Genomic DNA, 15,562 nt, shown 5'->3' with positions numbered 1-15,562 from the left:
TTTGAAATTCCTATCCTTCTCTTCTCTATCGCTAAACTTTTTTTTTATTATTAATAAAAGTTAGAATTATAATTTCCAATTTAGCAAATAATAAAAAGATAAAATTTATAAATTTAAAATTGGATGTAGGTTTCTATATTTTTTAAAGAGGGGTTTTGTTTGTGTTGGAGTGCAGTGGAGGAGTTGGGAAGAAGGAAGAAGGAAGGAGGAAGAAACGAGAATTATTAGGGATAAGAATAAAGTGAATAGGTGTAGCCAAACAGGATCATATCTTCCAAAGACAGAGCCTAACGGCGCAAAAAGGCATAAATGGTTTCGGCGCCTCACCCCTCACTCACTTTGCCTTAGCTGTAACCTCTTATTCACTCTTTTGCCCTTTCCCCCTTCCCTACTTCATAACTTCACATCTCCTTGGTTTAAAGATTTATTAGATACTTTTTAAACATTAAAAAATCTAAACTTTAGAAGCAAAACTTAATTAAACCAGATTCAACTTTATTATAAATGCTAATTACTATCTATTTCATTTAGTTGTATTTTTTTTTTCCTATAAAGAATGAAACCATTTGTTGACCTAATTTAACCCAAATGGCAACCAAAAGTACTTTTCTCTGACACTAACATTAGAATACATTAGAATGCTACTGTCTTAAAGTCTGTCCTCTCCTACCTTTTCTTTTTCCCAATATTTTATATTATAATTACACAAAACTATAACAAAAAAAAAAAAAAAGCTTTTTTTAATTTATAATCTTTACATCTAATTTATATTTGCTTCTTAACATTCATACCATTACATATTTAGTTCTTAACATTTCAATTTTATTTGAATTAGATATAAAAATATGAAGATTTGCATGATTTCTTTTACTAAATACTATTTTTTGAAAATCTCATCACTTGAGGTAAAATGTAATATAACAATTTGAAAGAAAAAAGAAAGATATTTTTCCTATAAATCTTTTTAATAAAAAAAAAAACTTGGAATATGAAAAGATATTGAATTTATATGGACATATTGATATTTGCATGTATATGGAAGGAGAAGGGTATTATGGTAATTGAGAAGGAGAGGAATGTAGGGTTGGAGGGGTTAAAATGAGTTTTGATTTGGGTAAATAGAAATACACGTAAGCATAATTTAAGAGCCTAATTGAGAAGGACAGGGTTGTGACGTCAGCACCTAGGACCATGCCAGCTCAATTCCATCAATCCTATACCTTCCCACTTTTTTCTTTTTTCTTTTAATTCTTTTTTTCAAATATTACATTTTTAATAAATAAAACTTCACAAAAAAAAAAAAAAAAAAGAAAGAAATATATTTATTACATATTCTAACAACTTATTACCAATTCCACCTATGCTAATGAGCTATGTCTTCAACACAAAAATAATATCGAAACTAATTAATTAAACCTCAATTCCAAATTTAGTCTAACTTTTTAGGTTTCATAGACAAAACTTCTAATTCAAAAAATCTATCTTTTTTTGTCCACTAACAACAACCTTAAAAATACATTTATTAATAAAATTCTTTTTTTTTTTTTTTTTTTTTTTTTTTTAAATTTAACTTGATTTTTGAAAAACATTAAAACAGGTTCAAGCATTATAAAATGTAAAGAAGGGTTGAATTTTTTTTATGATTTGAAATAAGATGATAAAAGAGAAGACATGATGAAATAGATTAGTGTGGTCAAATTGGGAAGTTAAGTTGAAGGTTAAAGAATGAAAGAAAAGAAAGAAAGAAAGAAAGAAAGAAGAACAAATAGGGTAACATTTATGAGTTTTTGGCAGTAACATAACGAAATATTAACGATTTCTTTTTTGGATAAGGATCGAAAACGAAGCCATAAACACACATTTTTGTTTTCTTCCCTTCCCTTATGGGCTCAATGTCGTCAATCTTTTTCTTGAAAAAGATTCATTTTTCTTTTTTCCCATTAAATTATTGGAATTTGATACAACCCATTTAACCAAGAATCCAAATTGGGTGAAAGAATGAACAATAATTCAAAATTATTCTCCAATAACAGCCTAAAATAAAAGAAGTAGAGTGAGAAAACAGAATGTAATCATCTGGAGGATAGAGAAAAATGATAAATTAAGAGAATGTAGGCGCATGTATATATATATATATATATAGTGATTGATATATAATGGTTGAAAAATGGTGATTTGTTAAGTAAACGGGTAGCCGTAGAGGCGAGGAGAGAAAGGGAAGAAAGCGGTGGCTCGTGAAGAAGGAAAGAAAAATTCGAAGAAGAAAAAGTATGGAAAATCTGAAAAAGAAATTGAAAAGAAAATTTAACAATATTAGTCCAATTTGTTTCTCTTTGTAGATTCATTCCTTGCTTCCTTCTTTAATTTCACGGGATCCCCATTTTCTTCTTCTTCTTCTTCTTCCATGTCTTTCTCAGACACCTTCTGTTCTTCTATTTCTCTGTTTTCTTTCTCTTTTTGTCCTCCTTTCTCTATACTGTTCTTCTTTCAATAACAACAAGGATAACCGAGAGAAAACAGTTTGTGTTTCTTTTTATGGTAATTGGGTTTTTGTTTTTTTGGAAGTAATTTGTGAAGCAATGTCTCACACTGTGAAATCGATTCAAGAAATGGGTTCTGATTCTTTAACTGGGCGATTTCGTGATGGGTTTAGTTTGGGAGATAATAAGCCCGATGTGAAAGATCACGATCTGAGTTCACCGGTTTCGCCATTGATGATGACTCGGAGCTCGGGTACTGGTGACAATGGCTATGGGATTGGTGGGCCTAACACTTCTAGTAGCAGTTCAAGCTCATCTGGTTCTGTTACGGGAAAAACTAATAATACCCAAATGGGTAAAAGATTTGAGGGCAAACCCAACAATCATTCAGGAGAGCTCTCAGTGTCCTCTGAGACGAGTCCGAGCGGCTCCGATGGTCACCGATCCGCCGCCGCATTGCGAAATTCGAGACCAGGTCACCGACGGTCGTTTTCGACCGGATCGCCACTAATCTATTCAGGTAAAACTCTTACAAGTACGAGCAATGGAGTTAATGGGAATGGAATCAACTCAGTCTCCTCGAACCCTAACAGCAATGTGTTTCCAAGCGGCAACATTTGCCCTTCCGGCAAGGTTTTGAAGGCCAACATTGCGCAAAGAACCTCTAATCGGACTGACACGTTGGGGTCCGGCACAGGGAATTACGGCCACGGCAGCATTATTCGTGGCGGTGGTAGCGGCGGCGGGGGAACCAAATTGGGTAGTCCAGGAAATCTTGCTGAAGGGAATTTTGGGTCTGGGAATTTACAATTTGGTAGTGAAACTTTGGTGGTTAAAAGGGCAATGGCGAGCTCCGATCCAGAGGAGGTCAAAAGGGCTGCGAATGAATTGTATAGAAGAGGGAGTTTTGTAGAAGCTTTGTCGTTGTATGATCGTGCAATTTCATTGTTCCCGGAAAATGCTGCTTATCGGAGCAATAGGGCGGCGGCGTTGACTGCACTTGGTCGGCTGGGCGAGGCAGTGAGAGAGTGTGAGGAAGCTGTGAGGCTCGATCTTGGCTATGGCAGGGCTCACCAGCGGCTTGCTGCTCTTTATCTTCGGTAAGTGTTTGAAATTTTTGTCAAACTGAAGCTGTTTATGATGCTTGGATATAGGGAATTCTAAGGAGATGAGATTTTCTTTTTTCTTGGAAGACGATTTGATGATTTGTCTATGTAGTTAAGATCTGCATGGTTTCTGTTATTGGTATCAGTGCTGATTGCTTCAATTTTTAGGAACATAGGTAGATTCATAGTTAATTTGTACTACTTTTTACATCATTTTTTTTACACTTGTTTTATTAACATCTTTCCTTAGATCAGTAAACGCCACTTGAATTCTAGTTCTAAATGTTGAGGCAGATATCTTTAATGGTGCTCCTCAATAATGTGATAGTTCCCCAGTTTGTCTTTTGTTTCATAAGCTATAGAAATGGTTTAATATTGGGATATTTTCATGCTTGAATTATATCTCCTTCGTTGCCGTGAGTCTTCTGAGATTTTTCAGCTAAATGCAGTTTCTGGTTTCGTTTGTCCAACATTATTTTTCAGCTTTGGGCAGGTAGAGAAAGCCCGGAGCCACCTTCTTTTCTCAGGGCAGCCAGATCAGTTTGAGTTGCAGAAGTTGAAGTTGCTCGAGAAGATATTGAATCAGTGTGCAGATGCTCGGAAAGCCGGTGACTGGAAGAGTGCTTTAAAGGAATCTGAAGCAGCAATGGCAGCTGGCGCAGATTTCTCTCCGCAGGTAGAACTCATAGATATGTTTGCTTATGTTTATTTGTATGTTCAGATTTACTGAAACTTATGTGAATGCAATGTAAAGCTTGTTGCATGTAAAGCCGAAGCCTTTTTGAAACTCCATCAGCTTGAGGATGCTGAATCCTGCCTATCTAACATTCCTAAGTTGGAAACTATGGCTTCATGCTCACAAACCAAGTTCTTTGGTATGCTTGCTGAAGCTTACGTGTTTTATGTTCGTGCCATGGTTGAGATGGCACTGGGAAGGTAATACATTTTTGAAAAATAAGTTTAGTTTATAGTTTAATGTTTAATGCTCACATTCTAGGGTTGAGTATAAGGGTTCGTTGGTCTTCTTGCAGGTTTGATAATGCAGTTCTGGCAGCTGAGAGAGCGGGCAAGATTGACTTTAATAATCTTGAAGTTGCAAACCTGTTGAGCACTGTGAAAATGGTGGCAAGAGCTCGTTCTCGAGGTTTTGATCTTTTTAGCTCTGGAAGATATACAGAAGCCTGCACAGCATATGGAGAGGGTCTCAAGTATGATAGTTCAAACCATGTTCTTTATTGCAATCGAGCGGTGTGTTGGGCGAAGATTGGACTTTGGGAACAATCTGTTCAGGACTGCAATCAAGCCCTCAATATTCAACCAAACTACACGAAGGCCCTTCTTCGCAGAGCCGCTTCAAATGCAAAGGTGAAAACTGCAAAGGATGCTAGGTGTCTATTCTTTCTTCTTTTTTATGGAAAATTATTTTATATGTTTTGACATGTGTTTTTGTATGTTTTCGTGCTCTCTTGTTGAACATTTTAGCTTGAAAGATGGGAAGAAGCTGTGAAAGATCTAGAGTTTTTAAGGAGAGAACTTCCTGGAGACCATGAGGTTGCTGAATCTCTGCATCAAGCACAGGTTGCATTGAAGAGATCTCGTGGAGAGGTAGTTGATCATAGAACCGTAAGTGGTGAAGTAGAGGAAGTTTCTACTCTTGATAAACTGAAGGCTGCAATTGCGTCAACCGGTTAGTTCATTTGGCAATTACTGTCTGAGAATCTTATACATATATCCGTCTTTAAACATCGTTTCTACTCTGTTTTTGCTGCCTTTAAAAGATGCATGTTTGGTCTCTACAATTATTCCCATCCTGTCTCTGAAGGAAAACTTGGATTTTTCAGGTGTTTCCGTGGTTCATTTCAAAGTTGCAAACAATATATGCGATGAAACATCTGCATTCGTGAATATGCTATGCATACGCTACCCTTCTGTTAAGTTTATAAAGGTATCTATTCATGTGATCATCTTGATCACAATGACATACCTCATCATAGTATAATGCATTGTCTTGCACGTACAATTACATTAGACCACTTAAAATCTCCACTAATCTGAATCTGATGTTTCAATGGAAGGTGGATGTGGAGGAGAGCATGACCTTAGCGAAGGCTGAAGGCATAAAAACCGTTCCAGCATTCAAAATTTACAAGAATGGAGAGAAGTTGATCGAAATGATCCGACCAAGCCACCATTTTTTGGAGGACTCCGTGAGAAGTTGTATTCTTCAACAGACACTGCCAGCATTGTCTCATGGTTCAAACCTCTACAACATTTGAATGGTAACTTTTATCATACAGAAAAAGCTAGTAATTTTACCTGTAACATAATCAACTACATAATTGTTTCCTAGAATTCTAGGCAGAGGAACCCTCAGAGACTAAAAGTTTCTTACTTCACATTTGCGGAAATTTATTTCTTTCATTTGTAATATTCAAGCATATTCTTCCTTATTTGAATCCCATTTATTTTTGGCCTGTATGCCTTTCTTTTTCCTTTTTCATGGTCTCATTTGTCAGTCTCAATTCAAAAATTTTGTCCAAATGAGTATTCTGTACAAATGTAATTATTTTGTCTCCCTGGCAGTAAATCATGGGCATGATTCTTTTTCCCTTTTTTATTTATTTTATTTTTAATGTGACTGGCTCAATAGTTTACAGTTTGGCATGTTTGGCATGAAATATTGGCTAAGTTTGAAGTCTGTTGTAGATCACTTCTTCTTGTCTGTTTCTATTTTTTTCATGTAAAACAAACAATGCTATGCTTTTTAGATATATCCGACTCCTAGAAAAGTTCCTGTAATTTCTGTCACTTTATGTTAATGTGACATGTTTTCGAATAATTTTAGCTCCATTGATGATATAATGTGGTGTAAGTAGTTGGATAGAGTATAAGGCTGTTTTTTTTTTTGAGTGATATTAAGGATCAGGACTGTAACCTTTGAAAGTTTTGAGATAGTATTCGAACTTTAGGGACCAGAAGAACCATTGAAAACCTGTGTCCAAACTTGTGAAATGGTCACAAAAACCACATCCAAACTTCAGAAAGGAAGGAAAATGGCAAGAAAAGCCAATATTTTTTCTTTTCTTTTTCTTTTTGTCTATCCTGCTGCGAAGTACTGCAGCTTTCTTTGGATTGGCACTACTGATTTTATTTATTTATTTTTCAACTTTCAAACTAAAACTGATGTTTGTGGTAGATCAGATGAGAACCGACATGGCAGAGAGCTTACACTTGCTTTTCATCTTCTTGGTTAGCCAACCTGTCTTCTGTCCACTAAAATCTCTCTGTACAACCATGCTCTACTGGTATTGTTATGGTACTATTGTGTACTTGTTGACCAATGACTGACCTTTTTCACCACATGCACTATTTTCTTTGAGAGAGATGACTGGAATAACTCGATCAACCTACACTCAACCTTGTATGGTTTGGGTTCGGTTGAGTTCAAAGCTTCCAATAAATAAAATTTTCATGAGTTTGGTTTGAGTTGTTTATCTTTTATTCAATATAAAAAGAATGAAATATTATTGGTTTACTTGTTTTCTTCGTAGAAAAAACAAGACTAGAGTAATCTAATATGTATATGTATATATGTATATATTATTATTTTGCAATTGTAATTGGAGGAATAGTTTGTATGATAGTGTGTGTGTGTGTGTGGGGACATGGAGAAATGGAATCAAGATTATGGGGCCCTAATGGGGTGAGTGATGGGCCTTTGTTTGTGCTTTGCTTTGTGCTTTGATTTGACAAGTAAAATTGAAAGGACTGAGTGAGTATGCCCCATTTGCCATTGCTAAATGTTAGAAAAGATTGGGATGCTATGGCCACTGCTTTTGTCCTCTACTGAATCTAAAAAGAAAAGGGGCAAATAAATATCATTCATTTCCAGAAACGGTGTCGTTTTCAATCTTCTCTGTTGGTGTTGGTTGTCACCTCACCGACTTTCATTAGCTTTACTGTTCATGTCTACCATTGTCTTTTACTACACCTTCCTTCATCAATGCTATAACCATAGCCACCACTGCCACCACTACCACCACCACCATGTTTCCTTAATTCTATTTTTCTTCTTCCCTACATTTTAATCTTTTTTTTCTTTTATTTTTAAATGCCTTTTTGGAGTTTTATCAACAATTTTCTTGTGTAGGTGGACATCCCATATTTTTTTCAATCCTTATGTACAATAAGGATATTGAATTAGGAAGGATTGGTTGACGAAATATGAACAACAGACTCTATTTTGATATACTTGAGAATAATACATTTTTGTTACAACGTGATAATATGTACATCGATATATAGACAACTGCAGATAATAATATGATTGGACTTAAATTTGGAACGAGTACACATGACGATATGAATCATTTGAAAAATAAACAAATTCTTTCTGTCGTGGTTCTCTTATAAGATTAAAATTATTATTATTATTTTCTAACAAACAGATTTGTTACGTCAACCTCATCACTATACCAAATTCGTTACAAGATTATAAATAAATGACTTTGTTCTTACGCGGATCTATTATTATTTTTCATTAATTTTAAAATAAATATAAGAAAAAAGTAGTAGAAGAAGAAAAATATGACCTTTTCTTCATCATAAATTACTTATTTTCCGTTCTCCGTTATTATTTTTCGCTACTTTTAAGATGAAAATTAAAAGTTTAAAGAAGAGATTAACTTAAATTGATTGATTCACTGACCATGGTCGGTTTGTACTTCTTATGGTCGGAGTCTATTTGAACCTTTAGGAATGATTGAAGTTGGATTTCTGGAGGGATTGGTTGAAGTTGCATCGAGATTCATTGAACTTGTCCCGAGATTTGAGTCACTGTTGAGTTTCAAATTGCTTTTAAAGTGTAAAATCTCGGGGGTACATGTGGCATGAGATTGCTCGAGACTTTATACAGATTTAAACTTAAAACCTTTATCTCGTGGCACACCGGGGTAAATGTCCCAAATTCTTCATGAGATCTCTACTGAGTTTTCCCGAGTTTGCCTTGAGATTTCATGCAATTTCCATAGAGATGCTTTCTGTCTTGTTGATATTTTTTATACTTCATTGTCCCATGATTGATTGTCCAACAAACTTGTTTTTTGTGATTTGTTCAGCAGATGACATTGGTAACTGTTTAGCGAAAACTTTCTTGAATATTAAAAAGTTAACACCTAAACAATTGTACATGTTTAGGCAATCCCTTTTTTTTTTAATCATTTTTGGACGTTAAGTTAGTTTTTAACATGCATCTATGCCATTTTATCGTGTAAATTAAAAAGGATACAAAAGATGTTGTTAGCTTTAACATATATTGGGCTGGAAGGTCTCCTTTGACGTGACGAGGTTGAGGTATAGGCTCAGAGGAGTAGTTAAGTTTGAATAAAGTATAGCTCTTAGGATTAGAGAATTATATTTTGGTGTTAGCTAGATAGGTCCAACATGTACGAAATTGAGTTGGACAGATTTTCTAGACCTTGAGTTTCAGAGCGGTGAGAATGGGGTGAAGATAATCACATGTATTCTATTTCATTGAGTTGGAAATGTTGGGAAGGGAAAAGCGAATACAAATGGACTGGACCAGTGTGGCTCATAGATGACTTGGAGGACTTTTGTAGCTACCACTAGAGGAACATGATTTTCAGTAAAACATTGATCGAGCAGCTTGAAGGGTGCACTTAATGGGAAAATGGAGGCATAATGAAGGATAAGTCATCCGAGTCATATAGCTTATATGGATTTTCGTTCGCTTTCCAGGTTCATTATTAATTTTATTTTATCATAATTGTTGTTGGTATTTTTCGACTCTAACCTCCATTGATGGTTGTTTTAGATGAGGCGTACGTAGTAAAAGTATTGGTGTATGAGCCAAGGGATCCATATTTTTCTGTAGTTTATTATTATCATTACATGACATAAAGAAACAGTTAACAAATTAAATTAGCATACACGAATATATAGTTTACGGTGAAGGAATATCATTTGCTGCTTCAAATATCTTCTTAAATGCATCTTCCATACAAGAATTTAACTCGTGGGCATCAATGAAATCCTTTTCTGTTCTGAATGCAACTCTCAGTTTCCCCATATAACTCAACATCGTTACCGTAACACTCTGCAAAAAATTAGAAAAATACACACACACACATATGAACTTTTTTTAATGATTTTTTGTTTCTCTCTCTCTCTCTTTCGTGAAAAAATTATTGAATTTAAAGCTATATTATATATAAATAAATAATGAAATAAAAACCTGAGGTGTGCCCACGATGGTGAAGTATAAGCCGCTGATGGGATGATTATCTAAAGCCATTTGCTGAAGTGGATCAATCACATTTGAGATTACTGTGGTTGTGTTCTTCAATAAATTGTGGAGGAATTTTGCTACTTCCTACCAAATTATATACACAAAGTGTGAAATATAGCAAAATTTGTTACGATTTTTAAAAATGTTATACATGAAGTCTTAATTATTGAAATTTACTTAGTTTCAAACTTGAATCTCTACGTACGTATACATTTTTTTAGCAGTTATATAATAGAACTAGAGGATGCACCCCAGTCTTTTTTTTTTTAAAACAATACTAATGATGAAGATCGAGCTTTTGAACCATAGTAAACCAAAACGTATGGGATTGGTCAAATCGAAAACAATAGTTAAACCTAAAATTTGAGTAATATTATATAGTAATAATTTTACCTGATGACCACGAAGTTTTCTCAAGAGATTCAAAAGATGAGCCACAACATGAATAGTGAAGGAGTTTCGTTTGTTGTTGATGGAGCGATGAGCAGCCACGACAAACTCAAGTGGGTTAGTGTTGGTCATTTTTGGGATCATAGTTTCCAAGTAAGATAATTGGTTTCACCATAGTCCTTTGCTCTCTGGTTTTGCCATCTCTGTCGCCGGCCGGTAGGTTCCAATCACTCTCGTGTTCACTATTGTCAATGCAGTCGCTGCGACTTCACCGGAATTTTTCTCCATTTCTTCCATGTACAACCTTAGTCCCATGAAGGTTATCCCTGTTATCACATCATTTACTGTCTGCATTTTTCAGTGAAAAAAAAAATAACACTCGTTAGTATAAAATAAATAACATATATGCATAGTCATGTACCTAATATGAATATGTATTCAAGCCATTGAGGCAAATTTGACGTGACAAGATCATATGGTAACGACCAAACAATGGTACTTTTTTTTTTCTTAAAAAGCTGAACTAATGGCTAAATTGGGCATTTCGAAAACTGAAAGACTAAAATAAATTGTTATAACTCTAGTGGTTAAAAGGGTTATGCGAGTTTAATACATAATTGAGAAGGATGAATTCAATTAATTCATGATGATATCGTTTTATAAATTTTCTTGACATTCAGTTGAGGTAGGTGTATGCAGGCATGGACACACAGATATGAATATTTTTTTTCGCAGCTTCAATATAGAGTTATGCGTTTTTCATTACAAAACTCACCACGTCGAGCTTCGTCTTGATTTTCTTTATGTAATTGAGCGAAAAGGACACCGTAAAAGTATTCATCGGCATGAATTGTAGCCCTTCACGTCCTGACCTTATAGAAGTTTTCTCATCTATTCCTTTCAAAACACTCTACCTCAAATTCGACGCCGTTCTACAAACAGCGGAAACAATTCCAGTCAAAGACTTCACAACACCGTCCTTGAATCGTCGTTGACGTCGGGAAGGAAAAGTGAGAGGAACGTTAGGTCTGAAGCTGTGTGAAGACAAGAAAGAACGACACCCATGAGAGAATAGCCATCGCCGAGGGAGTGGTGGACCTTTAGAACCATGGTTCCAGCGACGGTCGGGGATGTTGGATACTTGAACAAATGAGCTTCCCATAGCGGTTTGTCGGGTCGAAATTCTTCCATGGATATCTTCGTTAAGTACTCATCACAATAAGCTTTGTATGATTCTATATAGTTAAACCAGGTGGATAGATTGGATCTTTCACATGTTCTTCCACTTCTATGTTTACCTTTTCCACTTCTTCTCTCCTTTCTCATTTGTAACCTGTCATTCGATACAAGTTGAGAAGAGAAGATAAAGTTAAGCCGTCACTAAGATTCAACTTCAACTGAACATATATGTTTTCATCAACATAAGATTCAACAATAATCAGAAAAATATGTCATGAGTTTGAATACATGACATAGTGTTTCGACACAAATAAATTAAACTCACTACTCAACTCATGTCCATAGAGTCAAAACGAAAAATGATGTTCCAATGGTTTTGAATGCAAGTTAGGTCTCTTGACATGATACAATATGATATTAAACTATTGTATATGTAAACAAAACTTAAGAGTTTAAGTTGACAGGTACAATCTTTTCTTCATATTACCAATACGGAGGAAACCGAGGGTTGATGGGGAGGAAGAGGCTGCGGAGATTGAAAGTGAGATCCAAGGTGTGAATTGGGACTTGAAATTCCAAGATGGCTAGAATCGAAAGAGAGAGCATGGGGGAGCTTAAGTATTCAGCAATAGGACTTGGTGGTTGCTGTAAGAGAGAAGAATCCATGAGTTTGGACCAATTTCATTAAATACAAAAACAAGTCATTTGATTTTTCAAATTCATTCGCTCAAAATGCTGATATTCCTTTTAAAAAGTATATTAACCTTTAATTTAGAAACTAAGTTGTTTTTAAAAAAATTAATTTGAAAGCTACACAAAATAAAATTTTAATTGTATTTTACACAAATTTTAGGAAAAAGAATTAGACGAAAATGGATTTCTTCGATAACATTTTTTTTCTTAATTTAATCCAAACGATCCAAATGTAATTTTGATTTATTTACTATTTAGTCAATATATACTCATAATTAAGACAAATTTTATGGAAAAAAACTATTTATAAAATATATTAAAATAAATTTATAAATAGTTTCAATATTTTCCTATTTTTGAAATTGTGTGTCTCATTTTCTTATTTTAATTAGTCTCTATAATTTCAATAAATCTAAATTTTCATACATTTACAATGTATTTTTATACACTTAAATAAGACCCTTTCATTTAACTTAGCGAGGTGATTGAATTGGGGAATTAAAAGAATGAATAAACTGTTCACTAATGAAAGAAAAAGGTAGAAGCAGTAGCATTCTAGAGCAATTAATCCATGATTAATTAAGGACATCCTAACTTGGGAGAGACTATTAATGGTAGGGTTAGTAGATATAATTAGGGTTAGGAAATTAAACACAAAACACCAACTCAAAATCAACCCATTGATCAGAAGCCATATGTGCTGTTGATGAAAAATCTTTTCTTTAGAACTGTGTGCTGAGCCCAAACTTTATTTGAAGCCCAAATCTTTTCCTTCTCCATTGCATGTTTAATTCCAACTCTTCTCTCTCTCATCCACCATCGTCACACGCCACCACTGCCTCGTTCCCTCTCTATGCTTCTCGTCTTTCTTCTTACCCTTGCTTGAACCACTACCAAATCCTACCTCAACCAGATCTTCATTCTCAATTATGTTGCCTAAACGATTTTCATTTTCTAAGGTCACATTTTGAATCTCTTCTTCGTATACTTATCGTACATATTATTTGTTACATTGTGGTTTGACACTTTCTCAGTTAGATTCACTTGTGCCATTTTCCTCAATACTTTATCCCTTCTATAATGTGTTTTTGTTGCTATTTTATCTATCATGTTGATTAATAATTCTTAACTACAACAATGTGAAATGCAGTAGTTATTATATATATTTTCCATTTCATATCAATGAAAGGGAGGCACATGCACATAGTTTTCCCATTTTTCTGCCTTTCTTCTTGATTTTCTTTATTCGTATACACTCTCGTTATGGTTGTTGGTCTTCGTCTAAGAGAAAATACAGAGAAGAGAACATCGTCGTTGTTGAATACGAAATACGTGGAAGGAATCTTGAGGAACAAGAACTCAAAGAAAACAGAAGAGGGAGTTTTAAACAGGAAAAATATAATAGAGATTGAGTTAGAGGGAGAGAATAAAATATTAAAAAGATCTAATCCAATCTAGGCCAATATATCCAAGTACTCTACATATGTAAGTAAACTAAACAAAGTTTAAGTTTGAAACTAGTTTTTTATCATCCACTAGACCGATTGTAGTTTCTATAGTATGAACACACTTGGACTAGTGTTAAACTCATATACTTCCAATGGGTGGTAAAACATTTGTCACCTATCAAAACTTCATTTAATTTTCATACATTTACAATGATTGTATAATTATTTATAAGTATCAGCCCAAACAGAGTAGATCTAGCGTCATCCAAAATTAACGATTTACAAATATAACATGATCTAGAATCTATCGATAATAGACATATCGTTAAAATTAAAAGAGTCTATCAGTGTTAGAGTAGTATGCGTTATTGTTACTAGACTTCGGTATACTTACAACTTCTGACATGACTTCTTAAAATGATGCATCTTTTAGTCGATTCAATCATATCTATTAACTAGCTGAAAGTTAAATCCATTTAATTTATAATATCATTGAATGTGTAAGGGATCTATTGGATGGTATACAATTGATATTTTTAAAGTTTCACAACTATATATAAACACAAATCTAAAGATTAATAGATTAAAAACTTCTAGATATAGATAGATTATTATTGGTATGTGTTAGTAACATATATAAAAGTCTAGTCTGTTAATGTCTATCATTGATAAATTTTAAAATTTTGATACAATTATAAATATTTTGATTCATTCTGCTATATTTAAATTTAGGAACATGATGTTTATATAATTATCGTACACACTATGCAACGGTGTGACCGCCATCACATCATAATGAGTCTTGAGTTCTCCCGACCATGTTCATTTATATTATGAAGGTTACGTAGTTGAAAGTTCAATGGTGGACGAAAGCCACATATAATTTTGATGGTTTGAATACTTCGTTAACGAATTCCAAAGATATTGTTTTCCAATGAGAATCTTTTGAGCACCACACAAAATGAATGGCCACAAATTGGTAAAACCATTGACAATTTAATTCATGAACAATTAAATCAATAGCCATCGACGTGAAAACATTTGGTGATTTTAGTATTTAGTTGAATTTTCTTTTTCATGCTTTGAATAAGAACTATTTTTCAAGTGAGCTAAAATATTTATAAAATATCACAATCTATCAATGATGGATCGCGGTAGACCAATATAGACTACTATTTGTATTTACTATTGTTAAATAATGATTTGTGTTCATACCCAAGAAATGGATCCATCCTTAATTTGTACTTTAAGTAAAAATAGTTTAAGCATCTTGTAAGACAAAAGAAATGGAGCACTAGTGTGGTGTCAAGCCACACAAACTTTGACGCTCAAGTTAGTCTCAGATTTATGAGTAACTTGACAGTATAAAATAGTAGAGGATTTTAGGCATATTGTTGGGCAATGAATTTGACTGTATATATAACTGAGTAATGTGTAACTGATGCACAATCTCATATAACAGATCCTTTTAAATTTTTTGAATCGTTGAGTCATTACTCGTTGGCCAAATACAATACCAAATAATTAATTTGAGATTGTGGTTGATGCTTAAGTGTATCACTCACTCAATTCTTCAGTAATTTCTTAATGGATCTGAGCAGTTTCAAATTAACGATCAATCACTTTGAATCATTCCTTGGGTCTTGTAAAAGTCACACATAGGTCCTCTAAGATTTTCTAAGACCACTAAGTCCTCCATGGGGTTCTACTAGAGGGTCTTTCATGGTCCTCTAAGGTCTATCTCCATCAGACCTTGTAGAAGTCTTTCATGAATTCTCCAAGGTCGTACATGGGATTCCTGGAGAGTTCTTCCAATGACCATTTAAGCTCTTTCATGGGTCATATAGTGGTCTTTCATAAATTCTACAAGGTCCTTGCCATTGGCTTTGTAGAAGTTTTTCATAGATTCTATTAAAGTTTTTCACGCAGAGTCCGGTAGAACTCTTCCATGTAACAACT

The 15,562-nt window shown here is 34.1% G+C and overlaps 2 protein-coding genes across 2 annotated transcripts; one reads left to right on the top strand and one right to left on the bottom strand.

Annotated features, from left to right (window-relative positions):
* Positions 1–1,943: 1,943 nt before the first annotated feature.
* Positions 1,944–6,203, top strand: LOC101213091 (inactive TPR repeat-containing thioredoxin TTL3). The gene is made up of 7 exons (XM_004136801.3): positions 1,944–3,580; positions 4,070–4,262; positions 4,341–4,522; positions 4,618–4,951; positions 5,069–5,273; positions 5,428–5,531; positions 5,662–6,203. The coding sequence occupies exons 1-7, from the start codon at positions 2,580–2,582 to the stop codon at positions 5,860–5,862; spliced, it is 2,220 nt and encodes a 739-aa protein (XP_004136849.1). The 5' UTR covers positions 1,944–2,579; the 3' UTR covers positions 5,863–6,203.
* Positions 6,204–9,540: 3,337 nt separating this feature from the next.
* Positions 9,541–11,657, bottom strand: LOC101219464. The gene is made up of 4 exons (XM_004136987.2): positions 11,059–11,657; positions 10,287–10,631; positions 9,840–9,977; positions 9,541–9,701 (listed from the first exon to the last, which is right to left on the bottom strand). Exons 2-4 carry the CDS (start codon positions 10,425–10,427, stop codon positions 9,549–9,551), a joined length of 432 nt encoding a protein of 143 aa, XP_004137035.2. The 5' UTR covers positions 10,428–10,631; positions 11,059–11,657; the 3' UTR covers positions 9,541–9,548.
* Between the last annotated feature and the right edge of the window lie 3,905 nt (positions 11,658–15,562).

Source organism: Cucumis sativus, chromosome 7 (assembly GCF_000004075.3).
Source record: "Cucumis sativus cultivar 9930 chromosome 7, Cucumber_9930_V3, whole genome shotgun sequence".
Classification (NCBI taxonomy): Eukaryota; Viridiplantae; Streptophyta; class Magnoliopsida; order Cucurbitales; family Cucurbitaceae; genus Cucumis; species Cucumis sativus.
Note: the sequence above shows the minus strand (reverse complement) of the source record. Positions and strands in the feature narration are given on the sequence as shown.

Bases quoted from the DNA above. Each gene is read 5' to 3' on its own strand.
- LOC101213091 (XM_004136801.3), top strand. From the start codon at position 2,580: ATGTCTCACACTGTGAAATCGATTCAAGAAATGGGTTCTGATTCTTTA. The intron at 4,523-4,617 runs GTAATACATTTT...GTCTTCTTGCAG, and splicing joins GTTGAGATGGCACTGGGAAG to GTTTGATAATGCAGTTCTGG. The intron at 5,274-5,427 runs GTTAGTTCATTT...TGGATTTTTCAG, and splicing joins GGCTGCAATTGCGTCAACCG to GTGTTTCCGTGGTTCATTTC.
- LOC101219464 (XM_004136987.2), bottom strand. From the start codon at position 10,427: ATGATCCCAAAAATGACCAACACTAACCCACTTGAGTTTGTCGTGGCT. The intron at 9,978-10,286 runs GTAAAATTATTA...ATAATTTGGTAG, and splicing joins GAAAACTTCGTGGTCATCAG to GAAGTAGCAAAATTCCTCCA. The intron at 9,702-9,839 runs GTTTTTATTTCA...AATTTTTTGCAG, and splicing joins CCATCGTGGGCACACCTCAG to AGTGTTACGGTAACGATGTT.